The sequence below is a fragment of the Buteo buteo genome, chromosome Z (genome assembly GCF_964188355.1).
Source record: "Buteo buteo chromosome Z, bButBut1.hap1.1, whole genome shotgun sequence".
Taxonomy (NCBI): domain Eukaryota; kingdom Metazoa; phylum Chordata; class Aves; order Accipitriformes; family Accipitridae; genus Buteo; species Buteo buteo.
In genome coordinates this window covers 17,932,362-17,957,394 of record NC_134204.1, presented here as the reverse complement: position 1 = coordinate 17,957,394, position 25,033 = coordinate 17,932,362, and the positions used below count along the sequence as shown (strand labels likewise).

Below are 25,033 nucleotides of genomic sequence, written 5' to 3'. Positions count from 1 at the left end.
TCTGCATGCTGACCCCATCGCAACGGGCCTCCGCCTCAGTGGCTTCTAAAAAACTTACCATGAGAGCCAGGAGCGACAAGTACAAAAACCACCTGCATCTGTTCAAGGGCCTGGCCCTTAGCACCTCCAATGGGTGCCCAGCACAACGCGGGATCAGGCCCCAAACCTAACGGTTGTGAAGATGCTAAGATTACAGAGTGCTTTTGCTCCCGTAGCATTAACTCCCTGTCAGTCTTGGCTTGTACGCTTTCTACCTGACTTACATTTTCGAGAGCCTAGAAGAAATCCATCTAAATTGACATAATGCTTAAGTAACTAGAAACTGGTTTTATATTTGTTTAGTGTTTTTTACTGGTTCTTTTAAAATCATTAATCTCTTCATTCAGTTGTCACTTTTTGGTTTTTTTTTTTTTTGCACTTTGCATTCATCCACGTTGGAAGTACGCTAATTGCTTCCACAGTAGTAAGTGGTTTATAAGCAAAGTATAATTGATCTAAGCACAAAGTCTTCATTTGGAGTGATCTTGTATTTGTATTACCAAAAACATAATCTTAGCATTATTCATCAGATGCGTTTTTAGTACCAACAGCTATAATATTAAAATTATACAGCATCAGTAACAGTTTTTCAAGGGCTTCACATAAAGAATATAAGCATAAACAATTCCAGTGTCATCGACTAGTTCCTGTAAAATATTAAGCAGAATATCACACAAACTGGCTATTTTATGATAAGTAATATGGAGCCAAAGACTCAGGTTATCAAAACAGTGTAGCGCTGCTGAAGAAAACAGAGCTATGCTGATTCATATCATAAGTCAAATTGTTTAACCCCTTGAATGCTAAATACCTGCTTGAATCACAAGAAAGGTTTAAAAGCATCTTTTCAGATTCCTTTCTCAATGTTTAAAATATTCAGAAGCATAAATGTGGCAATTCATAATTAGGGTGCAACATTAAGTTACTAACATAATTTTTCCATCAAACCTTCCCCATTTGAGGGCTTGTAATTTGTTACAGGATGTAGGAAGAAGTTAGAAAGTTCTTTCCCAAGAATTCCCTTGGTTGCTCCGTACTGGGCACAGTAACAGCTAGATAGCTTTGGCTTCATGGAGATTTCTACCAAGAGAGACAGTAGAGCCTGGGGCTCTATTTTCTTCGATTAAAAGCCACCTGTGAAAAGCCTACACCTTTACAGCAAGAGTTATAAAGATTGCTCTATCACCAATATGCGAGCATGATAACAGAGGAAGGGAAATGCAAGCAACGGCTTTGGGGATAACACAGGGTCCCACCTCAGATGACCCTGGCTTTTTATTTTTCATCCCCTGGAATCATGTGAATGTAATCATTTGGAAGAACTTGGCAATATGCAACTTCCACCCTTGGATAAAACCATGAGGGAAAAATCCTTCAAAGAAAATCTCCTCCTCGGGCTTTTTCATTCCAGTTCTTGCTGAAAAAGTCTTTGTTTCAGCTTTGAAGTTTGCTATGGAAGGGCTATTTATTTTTGAGTAACAGACTCCCAAAGAACCTCCCTCTTTCCCCTCATCTTTTAAAAATGATGAGAACTAATACTTTGTTAAACAATCTGAAGACTCACGTTCACCTGCAAATAATATAGCACCTTAGAAGAAGTTTCTTGTTAATATATAGGCTAAAGAAGAAAGTGACTGGGTTACTCTGTAGCAAGTGAATTTTGGTTTAACTCAATTGCTCTTTGTGTGTGATACTGGGCTTGGGTCATTGCACTGTCCCCTACAGCGTGACACCTTCCCAGGTGGCCCAGCTGCCCTGGGCATGGTGCTGCCCCATGCTTCCGTGGGCTGTGTTTCCCCACACTGCAGCTTTGTCCTCCCAGTCCCTTTTCCTGCCACGCACCGTGTGGGACCTGAACTGCTAATGCTGCCTGTTAGTAATTCCGTGGCTCCTCTTTCTTTTTTTTTTCTTTCCTACCAGCAAACCCCTCATCCCTTCAGAACTACCTTTTTCCCTGAAAGGTTTTGCCCTCTCCCACTGCTTTGTAACACCTCTGCTCGTCACATTCTGCCTTTTACTGTTGGCCACCCTCCTCCCCCATGCCTAAGCCAGTCGTCTCAGTACTCCCTGAAGTGCGCACCTTACAACACCCAGGCCTCCATATACCTCAGAGCCCTGCTTTCCTTCACGTTGTCCCTTCCTCCTGCTCATCTATTTAAAGCAAACCTCTGAGCAGTCTTAAAATTTGGCAGAAATGTTTTCTTCCCTCCCTTTTCCAGTGGTTGTACTTATGACGGCACCATGCATGGCCAGTAGCATGATCCCACTGTGCAAACCAAGCTGACTTGCTGCCATAGCTACATTCCAGGTTTCTTCCTTCAAGGTGTTCACTTGTGACCCTGCTGCAGGTTGAGGGGACAGGGAAGATGACTGCTTACTTGGCTTCTCCAGTTCACTCATGCTTATCTTTCTTTTCTCCTATTTTTTTGAGATGGCCTCCCAGAGTGGTGGACTACCAGCCCAGCAAGTCAACATAGGGGGTATCTTTGTGCACTTGCTTCCTAGTTTCTTTTTGTTATGCAAAACATAGTGATTCAGACACATATGGCAGGACAAATTATAGAGGTGGTCATTCCAGGGTTTCAGCTCCATTTCTGAATTATGCTGATTTTGTGCACTTACACAACCTAAGGCAGTCCTTACATAGACAGACAAATTTCAGGAATCCTCTTTGTTTCAAGAAGTTAACCTGTGTCCCAACACAAAAGATAAGAATTAGAGCTGTGATTTTCAAGTTAGGGGCCCACCAAATGGGGCTGAAAGTCAATGGAAATTCAATAGCAAAACAGGGATTTGCAAACAAAATTGGCTTTACAGGTCTGGATGTGAACCCAGAAAAACTGAAGTCCCCAGCAAGTATGCTAAAATACATCTCAAAGTATGCGCTCCTAGGCCCAATAAGACTATTTTACTTGTAGAGCACATCAACTGCAGCAAGTAATAAGGGAGTGTAGCTTGAACTAGAAAGAAGGCATCACCCATCACAGCATATCTAATGCAGTTCTGTTTAAAAGAAACAAACATGCCTATGCTCTGTTGTGCTGTTATTTGGCTCTTCAGTATTTTTATTATGGAAATAACATAATAGAGGATTCAGTCTATTTTTGCTTTCTGAGGTGGCTTGTAATAGTTGCACAGATGGGCAAGTTGAACTGCTCTCTATATTCAAGGGTGTGATTGATGCTTCAGGATGGCTACTGTGAGGGACACCAAGGGCACTTGTCAAGGCACAGAATACGCCTTATGCCTTGGAGAGCAGCCTCCCCCGCCACCTCTGTTGCCATCCTGCTCACTTGGAAAAAATGGTTATTAATGTAAAGGATAGAGAGATCTGAATTGGTTTGTTTTCCCTTAGGAATAAATTAATAAAAATATTTCAACAAATCAGTAAAATTTTGCACTTGTTTATATTTTCTGATGTATCAACAATCAACTCAATCACGTAAAAGCCTTAATTCATCATGTACTTTTAAATATGTGACTAAATTTAACCACAGAGCAGCTTCACTGAAGTTGAGATGAAAATGTGACCTAGTATATAAAACCCAAATTTGTAAAAAGGAAGTAAACAGCTTCAGGATTTCCAGATGTCTGCTAGGCTTGTATAATTAAAAAATGCAACTGAGCCGCTTAATAGATAAGACAGTGTTTCCAGAGAAGATAACGAAAACTAAACATACACCATCGCATTCATTACTTTTTGCTTTGTTTCACTCATTAAATAAAAAATGTATTGTTGTTTTGACCTTTGACTCTAAATCCTAGCTGTATTTTTGTAAAATAAAATGAATCTAATATAACTGCAGGTAACCAATCTCTTTAATTTGACATGTTCCAGACAACCTTTTATTGTGTTTAAATATGAGAATATTTTACTTATTGCAAAGTATCCTGCATAATACAGGTGCTCCGCTATAAAATCTTCTCTCTCACTTATAATTCAGTCATTCTAAATTTAAAATACCAGTATACAGTACTAAAACCTCCAATTGAAGTTTAATATAAAAATATCAGCACAAAACTCCTTTTTAAAGTCTGTTTATTGTCAGCAAGCCAAATGCCTGTTTAATTATTATTAGTTGTAGTATATTAATAGACTTTGCACCCCTACAGTTGCTAATTTATACCATCTCAGGTATTTTGATGAGATAAGAAATACTAAGTAAGAAAACAGTAAGTATTCAAAGGGTTAATTTGCTTATAATAATAATAATAATAATAATAATAAATTAGTTTTTTGCATCTTCTTCAGTTCAAAATCCAGCTTTGAGACTGAGGAAGGCTTCCAAATCACATCAATTAAATAAGAGTGGTCCTTTTAACCAGTAGCAGTTTGATTGCCAATGACTCGAAGAATCTCTTTATGAATGCTTGGTTCCTGTGTATTTATACTTGTATCACCCACTTGACCATCTTCATAACTAAAAAAAAAAGTACAGAAAGTAAATCAAATTAGTGTTTTATTAATCTACCTAAAAACATCCAAAACTCTGTTTCATTCAATAATCAAGAGTGCTTATTCCATATGTTAACATGTTTCTATGAAAATGTTCCGCTGCTCTGCACCATTATATGCAGATCCTAAACTCTAGAGAGTGAAGGGTAAGGCTGCCATTGCCATTGAAACCCTGAGGCTGAATACACCACTAGGACCCAAAGGAGACAAGTCATAGGAGGTAAGAGAGGAAATGCTTACATCATAGGCAGGAAGCCTTTAATGAATTCCTCAGCTTTAAAACATACAGCCAGATAGAAATGGTATTTTATGATACATGGACAGACTTACTGTAACATGAGGTAATGCTATAGAGTGGGAAAAATCAGTAACTCTCCATTCATTCATTCTATAACGAAACCACTACTAAACCTTTGTCACTAGCTTATCCATACATTTCCTAAGAAAATTAAGTACAGAGAAAGATAAAAAATGAAGTGATACTGAAAAGTATTGGGAAGAAATGTCTCTTATCTAATTCAATTAAAACTATTGGAAGGAACAGGGGGAAAAAGGTCTGGGACAAACAGAAGTTGAATGTTAAAAGAAGCTTTGTACTCACACAAAGAAAAATCTTGTACACACGTGGTCCGTATTGGGAACTACCCATATCTCTCCATGTTTGTGCAGATCCGATGAGGTTATCACTATCAGGGAAAGAATAAATTTCATAGTGATGAAAACATGCCTGGAAAATACTGCTTTAAAAGATTTGCTTTTTTATACACTTTAAATAGCCTTCTGGGAATGTGTACTTTTACACTGCTCATCTGTGGTGTGGCGTAGACTCTGAGTTGGCTGCTAGTACAAACAGGGAGATGAACTCAATTCGTGTTTCCAAAATATATTTTCCAGAAAACATAGATAATTGATGTATGGGAGCCAGTTGTTAATTGGAATGAAAAAAATGAAAAAGTGTATTTATTAAAAACTGATTTTAAATGGCCATGGGGCTGTTAAGGAGCATCTGAGTCAACTAATCAGCCTTTGGAACAGAGATACTTATGTTTGATGATGGCTGAGCCAAAAATAAGACATAAAAGACAAAGCCTGAAACTGAGATATGACAAATTTGGGATTTGCAATACTACCAAGTATTTTAAAAAATTAAGCATAGCAATTATGACTCAAGGGGATCACAAAGCTTGCCAAAACTTGCTCAATGTTTAGAAAACAGCAATGTATTTGATGATAGGTTGTTTACCAGCAGAATGACAACACAGGAAACAAACCTTTTTATGGCTAGATAGAAGCTACACCATCAATCTGTATTTGAAAATATTTCTATAAATGCATTTAAACAGCATCCCTCTGGACAAGTTGTCCAACTGTGGGATAAGCAGGTTCAGAGTGTGCTGGGTGAAGAACTGGCTGAAGGGCAGAGCTCAAAGGGTTGTAGTGAATGGGGCTACATCTGACTGGTGGCTGGTCACCAGTGGTGTTCCTCAGGGCTCAATTCTAGGGCCAGTGCTGTTCTATATATTTCTCAATGAGCTGGGTGCAGGAGTTGAGTGCACCATTAGCAAGTTTGCTGATGATACCAAACTGGGAGATGCTATTGACTCTCTTGAGGGACAAAAGGCCTTGCAGAAGGATCTAGATAGATGGAGCACTGGGCAATCATTAATGGCATGAAATTTAACAAGTCCAAATGACGGATTCTGCACCTAGGATGGAGTAGTGCTGGGCACAAATATAAATTGAGAGGAGTGGCTGGAGAACAGCCCTGCAGAAAGGGCTCTGGTGGTGCTGGTCGACAGCAGGCTCGATGTGAGTCAGCAGTGTGCCCTGGCAGCCCAGAGGGCAAACCCCATCCTGGCGTACATCAGAGACAGTATCACCAGCCGGTCAAAAGAGGTGATTATCCTGCTGGATTCAGCACTGGTGGGGGCCTCACCTTGGGTGCTCTGTGCAGTTCTGGGCCCCACAATTTCAGAAGGATGTGAAGGTCCTTGAATGCATCCAGAGGAGAGCAACAAAGCTGGTGAGAGGGCTGGAAGGAATGTCCTGTGAGGAGAAGCTAAGGATTTGGGGCTTGTCTCGTTTGGAGAAGAGGAGGCTGAGGAGCGACCGCATTGCGCTCTGCAGCTTCCTGAGGGGGCGAGCGGAGAGGGAGGTGCTGGTCTCTTCTCCCTAGTATCCAGTGATAGGACATGTGCAAATGGTTCAAAGCTGCATCAGGGGAGATTTAGACTGGACATTAGGAAGCGTTTCTTTACCGAGAGGGTGGTCAAACACTGGAACAGGCTTCCTAGGGGGGTGGTCAATGCCCCAAGCCTGTCAGTGTTGAAGAGGCATTTGGACAATGTCCTTAATAACATCCTTTAGCTTTTGGGCAGCCCTGAAGTGGTCAGGTGGCTGGACTAGATGACTGTTGTAGGTCCCTTCCAACAGAGAGTCTAGTCTATTCTGTTCTAACACTATCATGAATAAATGTACATTCAATTTTGATATAATTTCTTCCATGAACTGTAATTTTTAAACATCATTTCTCTCTTGCAATTAATTTTATTTATAATCTATATTAACCACCTACCTTAAACACTTCTTTTCACAGAAAAATGAAGTAAATATGAATGCTGTAAAATATATTTTATCAAATATTTAAAATTCACCCTTAAAATTTGATAATCCATCAATAAGTGTGAGGAAAGAACAACATGGATAAAAAGTCCCTATTTTTATTTAGAAACTGCAGGCATTAAAGGCCAAGTTAATTCTAGTAAACCCTAGATTAATTTAGTATTTTATTCTGAAAGTTTTAGAACTAAATTTATGAATTTTTCTGTCCAGGTCAAATTGCATTTTCATATTGACTGATACCTCCTTAATCATATTAAATACTTCACTTAATCATTCTCAAAAATATATGTATTAAAAAGTAGCATATATAGCTTGAAGCTTCCATTTTGAAATAACATCTTTTCCACTGGCTGTCTTAATTTTTAGTTCAAAAAATAAACTAATGCTCCAAATGAACGGAAAACTGAGTTTAATATAATTTATTTCTGTTTGGCCAATGAGACTGATTACCAATTACTGGTACAATTCTTATTCAAATTTCATAATTCTTTGTTCTCAAAACCTGCTGAGGATTCATTAGTTGTTAAAAGAATGGCCAAGTCTTTCATGAATGACTGTACTCATATGCACTGGATTTTAACTCCACAAAATTTCTGCAGCAGTCAGAAAGAACAGACAGGTTACCATATGAAAAATGTATTTGCCTGAACAGTGAAAAATTATTTGGAAATTCAACAGGAAAGCTGGTTTTTTTGACTTTTATGTGTTTAATGAATTTGTCAAGAGCCTGCAAAATGTCAGTGTTTCAAATAAAGGCCACAACTTGTGTTATCTTGATGGCTTAGGAATATGATCACATTTGAAAGACAGACCAGATGATCAGTTGCTATGCGCATATAATTATTTAATGAAAATTCAGCATGTGTTACAGGTTTTGTTTGAAAAGGGAAACATTCTGAACTGAAATATAAAGTTCAGCTATTAAGCAAGTACCCATACGCCTACCAGGAGTCTCCTACCTCAAAACAACCAATCCTGGAACTAAAGGTTTCACTGATTTGCACCCAGTAACACTGTGTCCATGACTAAAGCAGTTTTTCAAGGGCTTTCAGCTTACCTTCACATAAGGCTATGCATTTTAAGTTACGGCTTTGCAAAAATTGTGACTGTTGTCCCTTCTTCTGTGACTGAGATGTAAAAACATGAGAAAACTTAATTAGTGCAGTAAGACAAACTGAGTGAAAAACTAACAATGGAGAGGGCTGCTATTTTCAGTAATTTATTAATTAACGATGATAGAGGCAGTCTTTCTAAAACATTTCCATTGTATTTCTAAATGTAATAGCATTTCTAAAAACATTTATATTATTTGTTTGGATTATTATAGGAGACATTTGAACTCCTTTACCCAGAAAAAAGGTTCCTAATTATTACGGAATGAATAATATTAGAAATATCAGAACGTTACTGATAAACAAATTGATAGCAGGGAAAAAAAAGGTGAATTTGATCACCAATTCTTTGGCCACTACCCTGATATTTTACTGGCCTTCCCATTTCTGAGGGCTTCTGCTGTTACATACAACCCTCTCTCCGAAGCCAGATTATCCTGTAGTTTCTATGTGTTAACTATGGAGACAGATGCAAGATTTCTTTCTCAAAATTTAGCCCTACACATAAATGCTATGAGTTTCCTTTAGATAAAGCAGAATTGTAATGGTTTAATATGTAAAAACCATGGAAAAGAAAAACTGACTTGCGATAAATGAAACGCTACTCATTTTCCAGCAATAACCACTCTCAATTCCTTTTGCATCCTTCTGCAAGTCTAGAAATCAGAAAGCAAGGGCTTGCTAAGGGTCATAATGCAAACTGCATTTCATTTTCATTCTCTTCCTAAATTATTCTGCTTGGAAAAGAAGGGCACAAGACCTGCAGTATACCCCATAAATTGTTACTAAAAGCAGTGGGGCTGTATTTGATGTTTGCTGTCTCTGAAGTTGTTGCTTTTGTTCAGTACAATAAAACTGTTAGCTTTCACAAAGGGAATATTACCTCCTTTTCAGATATCAGGTTCCCAAGCATAAACCCATAAATCTTCCAGAGATGGCTGATGTACTGTACCTGTGATGTAGTACTGCCCTTACTGCCTGAAGCTGGTTCATCTTTAGCTGACACCTTCTGCTGCTTCTTGTTCATCCCTAGGAATATTAAAATCATGTAAGATACCCTGTAAGATACATATAAATACCACAATAAACAAAATTAAGTATGAAGAATGAAACAGGTAGCACAGTGGGAATCACAGTCCTGTGCATGGCATGCAAAAGACTAGTTAACTTTGTCATAGAATACCTGAATTTAATCCTGGAAATTACCAGTACATCTGCATGTATTGCAAAGACCTTAGGAAAGTCAAGTTAGCATTAAGTGCAAAAGCAGATAAACATGAGCTTTAATGCCACTGAATTCAGCTCAGGAACGCTCTTAGGTGATGGCTTAACAGAGTTGCATGTGAGCATGTCTTGAGACTAACTGACCCTACTCAGAGTGAAGTAACACAGTCTGATTTATTGTGGGTGGGATAGTAAAATGACAAGAGAAAGAACTTTAGATAACAATCTTTAACACTTTATTTGGACTTATTCAAAGTCCATTTAATTTTTAGGAGTAGTTAATTTATTTGAAGTTTTAAAGTCTACCCTGGGCAATTAATTTATCTACACATAAAAGTATTAAATTACTTGTCATCCACATTGGATCCAACTTCTATCTCAGAAATCTAAACACCTACATTTGTGTCTTAGATATCTTTTATATTCCTTATGTTGGTTTATATAAAATTTGTGTACTGTATGCTACTACAGGCTTCCTTGCCTTTCCAGTATCCCATCTTTCTTGGCAGTTTGCAAACACAGAGTGAATTATGAGGAAGTTTAACTCTTTGAAGGAACAGGGAGTGTAGAACTCCTCTGTGTTTTTTATTGGCATCAAATATTACATACTTCAAAGGAACACAGGCCTCCTTTCTGAAGGAGACTAGATGGAAGGGACCAAGAAAGGTAGAGAGATGACAAAAACCACATTAAAGCTGATAAAGCAGTGTTGTCCAAAAAGGGCATTTTGTTAGATGATGATACTGCAACCTGCACTTTTAGTGAGTCCTAAAAAGTTTCCACACTTGTATCATCTCTGAAAAGCTAAAAGTGCATTTAGAGATTATTGATATTGAAATTCAATAAACAGTAGTATATCTTGTTCTTATTATACTTCCATTTATGATTTAATTCTTAATGGAAAACTCTGCATGACTCACTTTTGGATTTACTAGTGGGACAAATTATGTTCTCTCCCCTTCCGATGCTAAAATAAACACACTGTCCTGTACCTTTTGCGTAATCCTGACATGGCAATACTTGGAAATATGCTTAAATATACACAGTTGAACATGTCTATTGATGAATATTTGTTTTGTCAGATCAGGTTGTAAAAGCCCATGAATCCATCCATAGATATTGTTTGATGGACTTAGGCAGATACTAACAAAAAATCACAAATTCAAGCACAGTTTCAAGATACTCAGTACCTTGGAAAATGAGGACAGGAATTTAATAAGGGGATTTAGATTTTCTCTTTTTTGAATAAATTAAATCTTGGTCAACAAAAATAAAATTTAATACAGTGTTGTAAACTGTGATGCTGGTAAGAAAAGCAGTAGACTAAGATACCCCCCTATATTTCTCCAACTTTAGAGTGATTTATAAATATCACCTGAGTAACCAAATGATATGCTTGACAATGGACTAAGGTAGATTCCACTTCCAAACATTGCACCATGGAGCTGAAAAAGAGTGGAGTGATTGTTTAACATTAATTTGGTTACCTGGACAAAATTACAATGATAGGAACAGGTTGTAAGGTAGATAAGCATCTGTCCCACTGCACTGATTTACTGCCTGGTAATAAATGGTGTTCAAAGAAGCCTTTAAAAAAATCATGCTGCGAATAAACTAAAATACTGTATATTCTGGAAACCATGTCAAAATGCCCAAACAAAATTTTACATCAGATTTATACATAAAATTGCATTTCTATTTTTTAATCTAACATTACCATGGAGGATGCCTACAGAGGGTGCTTCTGCACATGGCCAAATACACCTTAACAAGGCTGAGCAAGCTCAGCATGTGTCTCACACCAAAACCTTGGCAGAAAGCACAGCCTCAGCTGGTCTCTGAATCAACAGCAGCAACAACTGCTTTTATTTTCTTTAAGGTAAGAAATGAAAAGATGGCAATGACACTGGTCATATGCTATAGAAAAATTTAGTCACTAGCTCAGCCTGAGTACTGGAGGAATAGGTTCAGTCAAGCTTTTTGCCTGAGCCAATTCAGACATGCTTATCCCATCACTGCAGGACTGCACTTTAGCCACAAAGCTACTAGCTGTCTGAAAATAATAGAGGGAAGACTCTTCTTCACCAACATCACTGTTCCATGGCATGAAGCTTGGGTTAAGCAACAGAAGTGAGAACTTTTTATTAGCCCTGCCGTCATTTTCTTCTCTGGAAAGGGGAAAGTATGGGTTTCACTTCTCCTCCAGGGACTGACTGCTTTATGTGGAAAAGCCTTTAAAGAAAACACACTAAGTAGTTGTTGGAGCACAAATGAGAATCCAGAGTATCTCCTACCTAGGCAGATGTTACTATCAGTGGGCTTAAGAGTCATGCTCACCCTTATTTCTTTTTCCCGACCCAATGATATTTACATTGCCTCTGCAATGTGCCAGAGCTCTCACAGGAATGTGCAAACATGCTTTCACTCCTCCAGATGCTACAATGTTGTAAAGGATCCCTGGTGAGCAGATATTTTTTCTGACTGGTTGGTACTGGGGTAAATAAGATGAACTGGGCTCAGGATATGCCTTAGGAGTATGAGAGATCTAAAAATGATGACTTATATAAAACAGGGCTTTACTGCTTCCTCCTATTGCCAGTATCTCAACCCTCAACCAAAAAATAAGCATTAACAAAGCGGTTTACTTTGGTGAATTTTGGTGTGTAAATCCTGCTTTCTTGGGGAATTATCTTCCAAAGATACTAATAAAAACACCCAAAACACTAAGAGGAATAGCAGCGATTTCCTTTTCCTTTTTTTCAGTGTCCTTAGTCAGCACCCTGGGATCCTCCTTCAAGGTATCATGGACTCAGCTGTAAAGAAGAGCTGTCAAAACCCTGATGCTAAAATACTCTGAGTTACAGCTTCCCAGTCCCTCTGATACTGCCTAGTTTGCTCTGCAATAGTGGTCTCCTGATGATTTAGTCTGAGAAAACGAACTGAAGTTTGCAATAGCTCTCTCCTGGCCAGTACACTCATATTTCCGCTCCCAAGGAAACCAGAAGAGAAGAGACGATGCTGTAAACCCAGTTCCTGTAAATCTAGTATGCTCTTGGATCCTGTAACATTGAGATAGTTCATGTAGCTCTAAATTTTAATCCCAAAACTGCTTTTAAGCAGTACCGAGTTAAGCCTCCTGGAGGTGCTGCTCTGCAATGTAAAACTGAAACACTGACTCCAGCAATAGGATTTTCTAGCTGTTTAGCAGATGTGTATTTATTTTAAGTGCATCAGAAAAGTACCTTTTCCAGGAAACGAGAGGGTATTTGAAAACTTCCCTTTTTTCCACCTATATGACTACTAGAACCACACCTTCTGAAAACTTGTCTAAGCTAGTATGTAATCAAGCATGCACAGTTTAGTTAAAGCTATTTAGTCTACTATTTACCTGCAGCCTCGTATTGGAAGCAACAACTAAGCCGTTCCTCAGGATGGAATGCCAATTTTCAATGTGTGAACCACTGAAAAATGAAAAAGAAGGCGTACAATTCCACAGTGTAAAATGCAAAATGAAATCAGTAATCCTTTAAAACAATAAATTCCCAGCTGTAAACCTCAAACAGCAAGAACAAAAAAATAGCATGGCATTTTGGCAACCTTTGATTAATATGAATATATGTACTTACTGAAATGCAAATGTACTTCCGTAGAGATTTTTAGCAGCTCGGAAATTGGATTCTTTGGCTGGTGGACTGCTGAGAAGTAGGAACTGGTGGGGAGTGTGCATAAACTTTAGTTGCTGTAAAATATAACAGTACAAAGTGAAAAGAAGTTGATTAACACAAAAGCATTGTATTTCCATAATGGTAGTTCTTAAGATACCATGCTGTTTCACACAATACATGACTGCATCTAAATAGCGACATGAACTAAGTTGAAATTGGTCTCATTACCATAGTTTTTACCTGAAATCAAACAGTAAAAATGTCTTCCAGTTTAGGACCCATACGGAAGTTTCTGAAACAGATTTCAGCCCAATATGGTTCTAGTAAAGTAATTAAATTGAACAATTTCATCATGGTATTCTCATCAGAGCTGGCTTAGAATTAAGGTTTGGATTTGAAAGGTTGCAGATTATTATGCCCTTCATCAGAGGCACAAATACTCAGAAATGAATCTCAGCACCACCCCTCTAAAATTGAAGAGCTATACTTTTTGTAAGGTGTACTCATATGTGGATCTCCTGGTACATCATGTTTGTGTGCACTGCTTTTCGTACAATTCTGTATCTAAAGTTCTATATGGTAACAAAACAAATAGTGAAGTTATTCTCATCCAATCTCAGATGACTACAAGGTAGACACCTGTATTTAAGCTACTCACCTCAAACAGGCTTTTTACAAGCATTATTCCTTTGACCTATTTTAGGTATTCACAGCATGATTCTATGAGTCATGACCTGAAACTGCCTATTTCTCTCCCTTGTCTATTAATGGAGTCCATGTGATTAGTTTGAATGTAGACATCTATGTTTGGCTAGGAGACTCCAACCTAAAATGTTAATACAAGCCATGAGAAATGAGAAAATAATAAAGAACCCACAGACACTTACCCTGTTCACCGGTAGCTTCACAATATGTGATCTATTACTAGAAATAACCCTAAAATAAGAAACAGTTAGATGTGTTAGACATGGTAACCAAACAGAACTTTTCTTAAAAATGTTATGAATGGCCACCACAAAGGTCCCAGCTGCAGGCCTTTGAACCTATCAGATAGAAGTAGACCAAATCTTGACTAGAAAACTAGATCAGAGGCTGTACAAACAAGCTGGAGTCTTTCCAGTGTTTTCAGAGGACCCAGATGATGTCCAGAAACAGTGCAGAAATACCTAAAGCTGCAAATGTCAACCCTGACATGAATTCTTGGGGTAAGCTTATACCAAATTATACTAGTGAAGTGATTATTCATTACACTTGGTACTTTAGTAATTCTCATCTCATTTGAGTCAATTTTATACCATTGTAGAAGAGGATGTGCAAGCGGGTCTTGTTTATCCATCTGCTTCTTTATTTCCAAGTAAGGTGCCTAGAAAAGAGTAATTATGTTCTTTATTTCTAGTCGAAATCATAAGGTTAAATTTTATATGTTACATTGCCCATGATTTCATCTATTAAAATGAATACATTATTAGGCTTAAATCACAGTTTTACTGACATTTAGTGTTGTACAGTTATAAATGTGTTTTGACAACAAGAAGAATTAATATAGCAATTATTTTCCCTGGAGAAAAATAATAAGCATATAATTAGCATCAAAATGAGTATACTATAGCAAACATTGGTGATCTCAGGCAGAACAGCAGAAGACATCTATATAAGTTCTCTTGGATTATGAAATTGGACTGGAACTTCACAAAATTAAGTATCTCAAAATACACCATGATAATCCACTCTTTTTTTTTTACTGTTTCATGGTATAAACTGGTAAAGTAAAATACTGTATCAGCTTATAATTCCTTTGAAAACCTTTCTTGATTTCAATCACAGTGCAAAGCATCCCTTTAAAGCCCTTCAGTCCAAGGATTACTTTAACATTTAAAAAAGCAAAATGGTGGTTCTTCTTCTTTTTTAAAAGACATTATATTAAGTAAAAGAAATACAGGATTTTTGAAATTTTTACAAGATGTTATATTAAGTAACAAAAATATGTTCATTTTAATTTTCAATTTATTTTACTCCTCTCTATACACCTCATTCTTCATTCCAGAATCCTAAAGTACTTTACAAATACATATAAAGTAAGATCTATAAACTATTGTGAGGTTAATGTTTATATAGCAGTTGGAGAAGCAAGGTACATGGGGAGGGCTCATAGAGAGGGCTTTAAACTAGGTTTGAAGGGGGTAAGGGATAAGACTAGGAGCACCAGAGATGAGCCTGGGGGCAGCATGCCAATGTTAGGGGTGGATTCGATAACCCAGCTCAAATGCATCTATGCCAATGCATGCAGCACGGGCAATAAACAGGAGGAGCTGGAAGCCATCGTGCAGCAGGATATCTATGACTTAGTTGCCATCACAGAAACATGGTGGGATGACTCCCATGACTGGAGTGCTGCGATGGATGGTTATAAGCTCTTCAGAAGGGATAGGCAAGGTAGAAGAGGTGGTGGGGTGGCTCTCTATGTTAGGGAATGTTTTGACTGTACAGAGCTACACGATTGTGATGACAAGGTGGAGTGCTTATGGGTGAGGATGAGAGGGAATGCCAATTAAGACAGATATTGTGCTGGGAGTCTGTTATAGACCACCCGACCAGGTTGAAGAGACAGATGAATCATTCTACAAGTGACTGGCAGTAGTCTCAGAATCATGTGCCCTTGTACTCAGGGGGGACTTTAACTTTCCAGACATCTGCTGGAAATACAACACAGCAGTGAATAAACAATCTAGGAGGTTCCTGGAGTGTGTGGAAGATAACTCTCTGACACAGCTGGTGGGTGAGCCAACCATGGGAGGAGCCTCGCTAGATCAGTTGGTTATGAACAGAGAAGGACTGGTGGGAGGTGTGATGGTCGGAGGCCGTCTTGGGCTTAGCGACCATGAAATGATAGAATTTTCAATTCTTGGTGAGGCAAGGAAGGTGGTCAGCAAAACCAACACTATGGACTTCCAGAGGGCAAACTTTGGCCTCTTCGAGGCACTGGTTGAAAGAGTCCCTTGGGAGACGGACCTGAAGGGCAAAAGGGTCCAGGAGGGACGGACACTCTTTAAGAAGGAAATCTTAATGGCTCAGGACCAGGCTATTCCCATGTGCTGCAAGTCGAACTGCTGAGGAAAACGACTGGCCTGGCTGAACAGGGAGCTTTTGCTAGGACTCAAGAAAAAACAGGAGAGTTCATCATCTCTGGAGGAAAGGGCGGGCAACTTGGGAGGAGTACAGGGATCTTGTTAGGTCATACAGAGAGAAAATTAGAAAGGCAAAAGCTCAGCTAGAACTAAATCTGGCCACTATCGTATGGGACAACAAAAAATGTTTTTACAAATATGTTAACAGTAAAAAGAATCCCAAGGAGAATATTTATCCTTTAATGGATACAGAAGGTTACATAGCAACCAGAGATGAGGAAAAGACTGAGGTACTTAATGCCTTCTTTGCCTCAGTCTTTAATAGAGAGACCAGTTATCCTCAGGATACTCTGCCCCCTAAGCTGGAAGGTAAGGATGAAGAGCAGAACATATCCCCCTTAATCCAGGAGGAATTAGTTAGTGACCTACTATGCCATCTGGACACTCACAAATCTATGGGACCTGATGGGATCCATCCAAGAGTACTGAGGGAACTGGCAGAGGTCCTTGCCAAGCCACTCTCTGTCATCTATCAGCAATCCTGGTCAATGGGGGAGGTCCCAGAGGACTGGAGGCTTGCCAATGTGACGCCCATTTACAAGAAGGGTCGGAGGGAGGATCCGGGGAAGTACAGGCCTGTCAGCCTGACCTCAGTACTGGGGAAGATTATGGAACAGTTTGTCTTGAGAGCACTCACATGGCAAGTCCAGGATAAGAAGGGGATCAGGCCCAGTCAGTATGGGCTCATGAAAGGCAGGTCCTGCTTGACCAACCTGATCTCCTTCTATGACCAGGTGACCCGCCTAGTGGATGAGGGAAAGGCTGTGGATGTTGTCTTCCTCAACTTCAGCAAGGCCTTTGACACTGTCTCTCATGGCATACTCCTTGAGAAGCTGGTGTTTCATGGCTTGGATAAGTGTACTCTTCACTGGGTGAAAAACTGGCTGGATGGACAAGCCCAGAGGGTTGTGGTGAATGGGGTGAAATCCAGTTGGCGGCGGGTCACAAGTGGTGTTCCTCAGGGCTTGGTGTTGGGGCCGGTTCTGTTTAATATCTTTATCAATGATCTGGACGAGGGGATCGAGTGCACCCTCAGCACGTTTGCAGATGACACCAAGTTGGAGGGAGGGTCGATCTGCTTGAGGGTAGGAAGGGTCTACAGAGAGATCTGGACAGGCTGGATCAATGGGCCAAGGCCAATTGTATGAGGTTCAACAAGGCCAAGTGCCGGGTCCTGCCCTTGGGTCACAACAACCCCATGCAGCGCTACAGGCTTGGGGAAGAGTGGCTGGAAAGCTGCCCGACAGAGAAAGACCTGGGGGTGCTGGTCAACAGCCAGATGAATATGAGCCAGCAGTGTGCCCAGGTGGGCAAGAAGGCCAACGGCATCCTGGCCTGTATCAGAAATGGTGTGGCCAGCAGGAGCAGGGAGGTGGTTGTTCCCCTGTACTGGGCACTGGTGAGGCCGCCCCTCGAGTCCTGTGTTCAGTTTTGGGCCCCTCACTACAGGAAAGACATGGAGGTGCTGGAGCGTGTCCAGAGAAGGGCAACCAAGTTGGTGAGGGGCCTGGGGCACAAGTCTTATGAGGAGCGGCCGAGGGAGCTGGGGCTGTTTAGTCTGGAGAAGAGGAGGCTGAGAGGAGACCAAATCGCTCTCTACAACTACCTGAAGGGGCGTTGTAGTGAGGTGGGTGCTGGTCTCTTCTGTCAGGTGGCTGGAGATAGGACAAGAGGAAATGGCCTCAAGTTGAGGCAAGGGAGATTTAGGTTAGATTTTAGGAAAAATTTTTTTACTGAGAGGGTTGTCAGACATTGGAACAGGCTGCCCAGGGAAGTGGCTGAGTCACCATCCCTGGAGGTATTCAAAAAGCGCGTAGATGGGGCACTTCAGGACATGGTTTAGTGGGCATGGTTGATGATTTGACTAGATGATCTTGAAGGTCTTTTCCAACCTAAATGATTCTATGATTTTATGATTCTATAAAGTAATATCTATAAACTGTTGTGAGGTTAACGTTTATATAGCAGTTGGAGAAGCAAGGTACACGGGAGAGATTTCAATAATCAGTTATAATCAGGGGGGCTGTTTGGGAAAGGAAGTTTAACAATAAACGTAAGTATGGCTATCAGATTCTGTTCCGCTGTGAATATTGAGAAATCATATGGTAGTAATCCTGAGAGAACCAACCTTCCAAGTTCCCAACCATACTTAGTCAATCAAGTGTTTTGCTATAATAGGAATAAAGCTGTCATTCAGAAGAGTGTCACAAAATCAATTTATTTTGCTTTGGAAATAAAAGACCCAGTTTGGCATTGATATTTCCAGAAATGCAGCAATTGGTGATTATCTCATTACAATGTCCCATTCTGCTGTTATCTCTTACTTAAACTTCAAAAGATCTGAATTCTACTTCATCACTCTTATTTGACTGATATTATGGATACTCTAGGTTTGTTATTTTTAACACACATGTTAATATTATTACAGGTCTATAGGAAAAAGATGATGCTGTTGACATCCCTCCCCATCATAGGCAAGCACTGTAACAACATCTTCCTAGTTCTAGAAATAGCAATTAAGTTAGGTAAAGATTTCTGAACTCACCTGTGTCATCTCTCTAATAGAAGTGATACTGTCCAATGCTTTCATGACTCGGTCATAATTCTTCTTCTGATGTAGCATAAAATAAGCAAATTAAAAGAATATTAGTCTGTGGCTCTACAAAAACCTGAATTCTTTGAGTGTGTATAAAACCAAAGCTAGGACGAATGTTCAGCAAACCAATCCTTTCAAACATTTCTAACCAATAGCTTCCTTCTACCTCACACATAGACTCTCTCATTCATAGTCCAGGAAAATTCCCCCCCCCCCGCCAAAATATTATCATGTTGTTTTTTCTTGAATTTCACTGGAATCTCCAAGACACTCAAAAAATTAGCTCACTTTTTAAACAAGCATTTATAACTAAACACACGTTCTGACAGTTATTTGGACAACATGCTATTAAGTTAAATAATGCAGTGACCAAATAGATTTTAAATAAAATGCTAAATAAACAGATGTGTCTACTTTGCTAACAGCTCTATAAAACATCAGACATCCTTCAGTTGTCCCTCTGCCTCATCCTGATCCTTGCCTACCTTCTGCTTGGGAACCACTCACAGATGGCTCCACCTTTTCTAAGTAGTTGAGCTTAACTCGTGCTTCACGAGCTCCACCTGTCACGTCTCCTCCAGGAGCTCCACTGTTCCCCATCTTTGGGTCTTGCCAACTTTTGCCCATGGGCTTTCACCTTGTCCACACTGGCAAGAAGCTGGGAGGAGGTGGTGCAGGCCCTGCCAGCCCAGGGGCTCTCTCCATTCCTCTTCTGGTGTGACCCTCTTTCATATTCCCTCATCTGCTTCAAACTCCCTCCTGCCTTGCCCAGCCACCAGACTAGCTGTCTCCTCATCAGCCCCCTTCCAAGCACCTCCTGGCAAGTCTGCCTTCCCACATGCTACAGAACACGCTCGCCCCTTCCTGAGGAAGAACCACCGCTAACTGGCCTTTGTTCAGAAAAAAGTGAAATGCATGCCAATGCAGGACATCCAAAGTTCTCATTTATGCCCTTGGGGATGGCTCAAGTGAGATGTAATAGTTCACAGCTTCTCGAGGGCTTCCCTGAGAGGCAGTATTTGCAGCCTGAGGAGCAAGCAGTGGAAATACAATTCTTTACTTCAAAATTGATGCTTGTATGAAACTTGACTATTATGTCAAATTTGATAAAATTACATTTAAGGACAACACTGCTTGCAAAGAGAAAATGAGATGACAGCAATAACCACTTGAAGAATAAAAAGATGCACTGGAAACCCCCCAGTTTACAAGGTCTACACTTCCCAAAGGCCATCTTTCTGTTTGTTTCCAGTGTGCACACTGAGAGAAAGACACTAAGAATATAGAATTTTGCATGTAGAATTTGTACCCTAAAAGAATTCCTTAGCTTCAACATAACTTTGAACGCAACTTACAGTTTATAGTCAAATAACTTCTCAGAAACAGTTAAAAAAGCTACAAAGTTCTGAAAATAGTCACATGCTTGTGCTATCTTCTGGAGCTGTATCTCTTACAGTAAACGAGACTCCTCCAGAAGGAGGCTTTGCTTTGAAATCGCATGCATGATTAAAACCAAACTATGACATAGCTACTTACCCTGGGGTTAAAGGCCAGCATCTGAGGATCATTAGGATCAACTACAGAAGGATATGGCTCAAAAATGACAACTTTCCTAGGTGACTCTAATGCAGACCGACACATGGATACTAACAGATCAACCACCTAGGGATAAAGAAAAATATTTATCCAATACATGTACTTTCACACAGTATCTTCCAGTCTGCTTTTTCTACACATTATAGTAATACCATATTTCCATGTTACCTATATTATCCTAACTGTGTTATCCACAGGACATAGTTTAAGACTGAAATTTTTCTATTGACCTCAACACGCTTTGGGTTTAGCCCTGGCACATTATTCCCAGCGCAAAGTAGGACCAGTATCTGGTCCTAAATGTACTATCATGTCAAATACATTGTTTGCCGTTCTGCTTTCTCTTGTGCATATGTGCTAATTCTTGGATTAAAATAATTCTCTAGGGAAATGAGGTTGTGCTGGATCTGTATATCTCCGTACAGTAGAAGCAAGTGAAAAATGTTGCTGAGGGATGGTTTGTCAATCTGTACCACTGCCTGCTCTTCTCCTGAAGACTGTAATCATAGAAACACTTGTAAACATTGTTTTTGCTAAAGCCAGAACAGTGCAGTGATTTAACAGTCATTTGCACAGCTCACACTAGGAGATTCTCTTCCTTCCATCCTGTTGTGCAAAATTACAACATGGCTTTGAATATCTGTGATTTCCTAGATTTCACCACAAGATCATGCATGGCATGTAATCACGTACGTGCACATAAGCACATTTACAAGTTAGCACCTGATTTCTGTATAAGTTTCAAAATTTGTAATTCACAGGTTAAAAATAGAATACAGCAATCACAAACCAGAAAGAATGCAGCTTTCTGGCAGCTGTGAAACCTAAATACAGCTCATAATGAAATCCAAAGTTGCTACAGAAAAATATAGCTGCAAATTAGCTCATTTCTCCCTGTTTTTTCTGTGCATCCCAAAAACATTCCTGTGTGAAAACAGACTTTTCCATGAAAGAAAGGAAAAGCTGAGATGAGTCGTACTTCGTAGGCATCCCTGGTTCCTCCCACAACTCCATACGGATCAGATCTCATCTCACGGCTCAAGCTGTTCTAGAAGTTTTTATGTATCTGCCATTGTATCTGATCATTTGGAGGGAAAAAAAAAAGACGGTCCTTTAGAGAAGCAGAATGAAAATAAGAATCCTGATGAAAGGGAAAAGGAACTGCACTGCGGTGAGTCATACTGTTGCCATTCTCCTCCTCTGCTCCTTTAGCATGAATGGACAATTTTCTCCATCAGGTTAAAAATATTCTGTTAGTCCCAGTTACTAAATATCCTACATATATTGAACAATGAAGTTACTTAAATAATGATTCCTTCCTCCATGGTGGTCTGATTACTTTCCACTTTATGATACCTGTAAGTGTGAGGATTATTTTAAAATAGGGCATCTGCATTAGCATTTGCAAACGAGACCAGGAGTCTGCATACACAGCCAGGTCAGGCAACAGGCCTGCAACTGTGTAAATGTATTACCATAAAATTGAGCCTGAGTTCATACATCCTGCTTCTCAGAAGCACTTCTTAGCCTCCAGTTGCAAAACACTACTAGGGAAGAGTCTTTCAAGTCCCTAGATCTCTTAATACAGTGACTCAAAGTTGTCTTGCTTTATGATTTGCATGATGGGACTTTGTCTTAAAATTAGTACAGTTCTTCTTAGAACACCAATCCAAAGCCCTCCTTTAAACCAGCTATTGACTCCTATATTGTTTCTCACCATGATACCTGCATATTGCTCTGACATGAGGGAAAATGTGCATATATTAGACTTAGTTAAACCCCCAATTTCCCCTGAGATCATTGTTTTGATCTGCTGGAACACAAAGCAACCTAAACATGGAGGTAAGTCTAATACAAACTTGTGTAGGCATTCCTTGGTAATAGGAAGTGCTGTGGATCTAGTAATGTCCTTATAGCTGCACCTGAGCTCCTCCTCCTTAACAGTAGGTACTGAAGTATGTAAGTAAGGATTAAAATATTTTCAAGGAGGACAAGATGACACTTGCTGATGACAATTCCCTCTTACAACATCCATCTCTCAGACAGTGCCCCTCTCTCTCCAGAGACTCTCTACAGCAAGTCTGAACTGTCAACAAATCAGGCATTTAATTTTCAGGCATTTTGACTATGTGACTAAAATAAGGCAAGGTGAGTTCAGGCTTGAAAGTTTTAGAAAGTGCAATCACTTATTATTAAGGAGGAGCCATCAGAATACTGGGAGTGACAAAATAAGGGTGTATACCTTAGGAAACTAGCCGAAAGCACAGCAGAAGAAAACAGGATGTGATTTCTAATAATGGGAACCTATACTTAGGCTCCTTCACTACACAAAATGATTTGGAAGAAGATTCATCTGACAAAAGACAGAGATTCAGAATGCGAACACCTACCTCCTACTAGTCAGCATAGGCTCTCTTTATAATCAATGGGAGAAAATAACCACTGTGCTGATAGTCTATGCTCTGATTCACACTATTCTAAACTAATGACAAAAATAGGTCTGACGAATCAAACCCTAGAACTGCTGAATTCTTTCTGCAAACAGGAATGGGAGCTCAAACAGATCAGGTGTTGTGAGCTGGGTGCAGTGCTATCACTAGAGTGAAACTTAGCAAAACTTATTACCTAGGTCCAATGGGACAATGGACAAAACCTCTTATCTAACTCCCTTTAGCACCAATTAGGTTGTAATCACTTCTGTACTCTACAGCAAAGCTCTGTAGATGTAAAGGTACTCTAGAGATCTAGAACAAGCTCCACAGATACCTGCAGGAGTGATACCTACATAAAAAACAGAGTGAGAGCTAACCAGGACCACCTCTCATGTCAGCTGTATTTAAAAGAGAAGTGAGAGCTACTTGTTTGTACTTAATGTACAATGTACATGTAATGTAACATTTAAGTTTGTACCTAATTTTTCCCTAATTTTAGGAAAGCAAAATTCCAGCTATTCAAGGAGTTAGTCAATAGGACCCCCTAGGACACTGCCCTCAGGGACAAGGGAGCAGAACAGAGCTGGCAGATCTTTAAGGATGCTTTCCATAGAGCACAAGAGCTCTCAATCCCCAGGTGTAAGAAATGAAGAAAGGAAGGCAGGAGACTGGCATGGCTGAGTCGAGACCTGCTGGTCAAACTAAAGGGCAAGAAGGAAATGCACAGGCAGTGGAAGCAGGGACAGGTGTCCTGGGAAGAGTATAGGGATGCTACCTGGTTGTGTATGGATGGGGTTGGCAAGGCACGGATGGAGCTGAACTTGGCAAGGGATGCAAAGAATAAGGGCTTCTATAGGTATGTCAGCCAGAAAAAGAGGGCCGAAGAAAGCATACTCCCCGATGAATAAGACTAGCAAACTGGTAACAATGCACAAGGAGAAGGCCAAGGTACTGAACAACTTTTCTACCTCAGTCTTCACTGGCAACCTCTCTTCCCACATCTCTCGAGTGGATGGACCACAAGATGGGGACTGTGGGACCAAAGTCCCTCCCATTGTAAGGGAAGATCAGGTTCGAGACCACCTGAGGAACCTGAACATACATAAGTCTATGGGACCTGACATAATGCATCCCAGACTCCTGAGGGAATTGGCTGATGTAGTTGCCAAGCCACTCTCCATCACATCTGAAAAGTTGTGGCAGTCAGGTGAAGTCCCTGGTGACTGGAAAAAAGGAAACATTACATCAATTTTTACAAAGTGTAGAAAGGAAGACCCTGGTAACTATCAAGCTGTCGGCCTCATCTCTGTGCCTGGGAAGATCATGGAACAGGTCCTCCGAGAAGCTATGCTAAGGCACATGGAAGACAGGGAGGTGACTGGAGACAGCCCACATGCTTTAACCAAGGGCAAGTCCTGACTGACCAACCTAGTGGCCTTCTATAATAGACTGACTACATCAGTGGACAGGGGAAAAGCTACAGATGTCATCTATCTGGAGTTCTGTAAGGCCTCTGACATGGTCCCCCAGAACATCTTTCTCTCTAAATTGGAGAGAGATGGATTTGATAGGTGGACTGTTCAGTGGATGAGGAACTAGTTGGATGGTTGCATCCAGAGGGTAGTGGTTAATGGCTCAATGTCCAGATGGAGATCAGTGATGAGTGGTGTCCCTCAGGGGTCTGTACTGGGACCAGGACTGTTTAATATCTTCATCAGTGCCATAGACAGTGGGATTGAGTGCACCCTCAGCAAGTTTGCAGATGACACCAAGCTGAGTGGTACAGCTGACATGCTGAGGGACAGGATGCCATCCAGAGGGACCTGGACAAGCTCAAAAAGTGGGCCCATGTGAACCTCATGAAGTTCAACAAGGCCAAGTGCAAGGTCCTGCATCTGAGTTGGGGCAAGCCCCAGTATGAATACAGGCTGGGAGATGAAGGGATTGAGAACAGCCCTGTGGAGAAGGACGTGGGGGCACTGGTGGGTGAAAAGCTGGACATGAGCCAGCAATGTGTGCTCTCAGCCCAGAAATCATATGCTGAGCGGCATCAGAAGAAGCATGACCAGCAGATCAAGGGAGATGATTCTGCCCCTCTGCTCCGCT

The 25,033-nt window shown here is 40.2% G+C and overlaps 1 protein-coding gene across 1 annotated transcript in view; it reads right to left on the bottom strand.

The window, feature by feature from the left end:
- Nucleotides 1–3,375: 3,375 nt before the first annotated feature.
- The window catches only part of PARP8 (poly(ADP-ribose) polymerase family member 8), a 117,387-nt gene continuing 95,729 nt past the window's right edge, over nt 3,376–25,033 (bottom strand). Inside the window, exons 16-26 of the mRNA XM_075020485.1 lie at nt 20,436–20,561; nt 18,849–18,914; nt 14,414–14,481; nt 14,006–14,054; nt 13,080–13,192; nt 12,842–12,914; nt 10,829–10,898; nt 9,182–9,258; nt 8,175–8,244; nt 5,097–5,181; nt 3,376–4,460 (exon numbers count right to left, since the gene is read on the bottom strand). Of these exons, the coding sequence (XP_074876586.1) occupies nt 4,358–4,460; nt 5,097–5,181; nt 8,175–8,244; nt 9,182–9,258; nt 10,829–10,898; nt 12,842–12,914; nt 13,080–13,192; nt 14,006–14,054; nt 14,414–14,481; nt 18,849–18,914; nt 20,436–20,561 (900 nt within the window). The 3' untranslated portion in view covers nt 3,376–4,357. The remainder of the gene's footprint in view (nt 4,461–5,096; nt 5,182–8,174; nt 8,245–9,181; nt 9,259–10,828; nt 10,899–12,841; nt 12,915–13,079; nt 13,193–14,005; nt 14,055–14,413; nt 14,482–18,848; nt 18,915–20,435; nt 20,562–25,033) is intronic.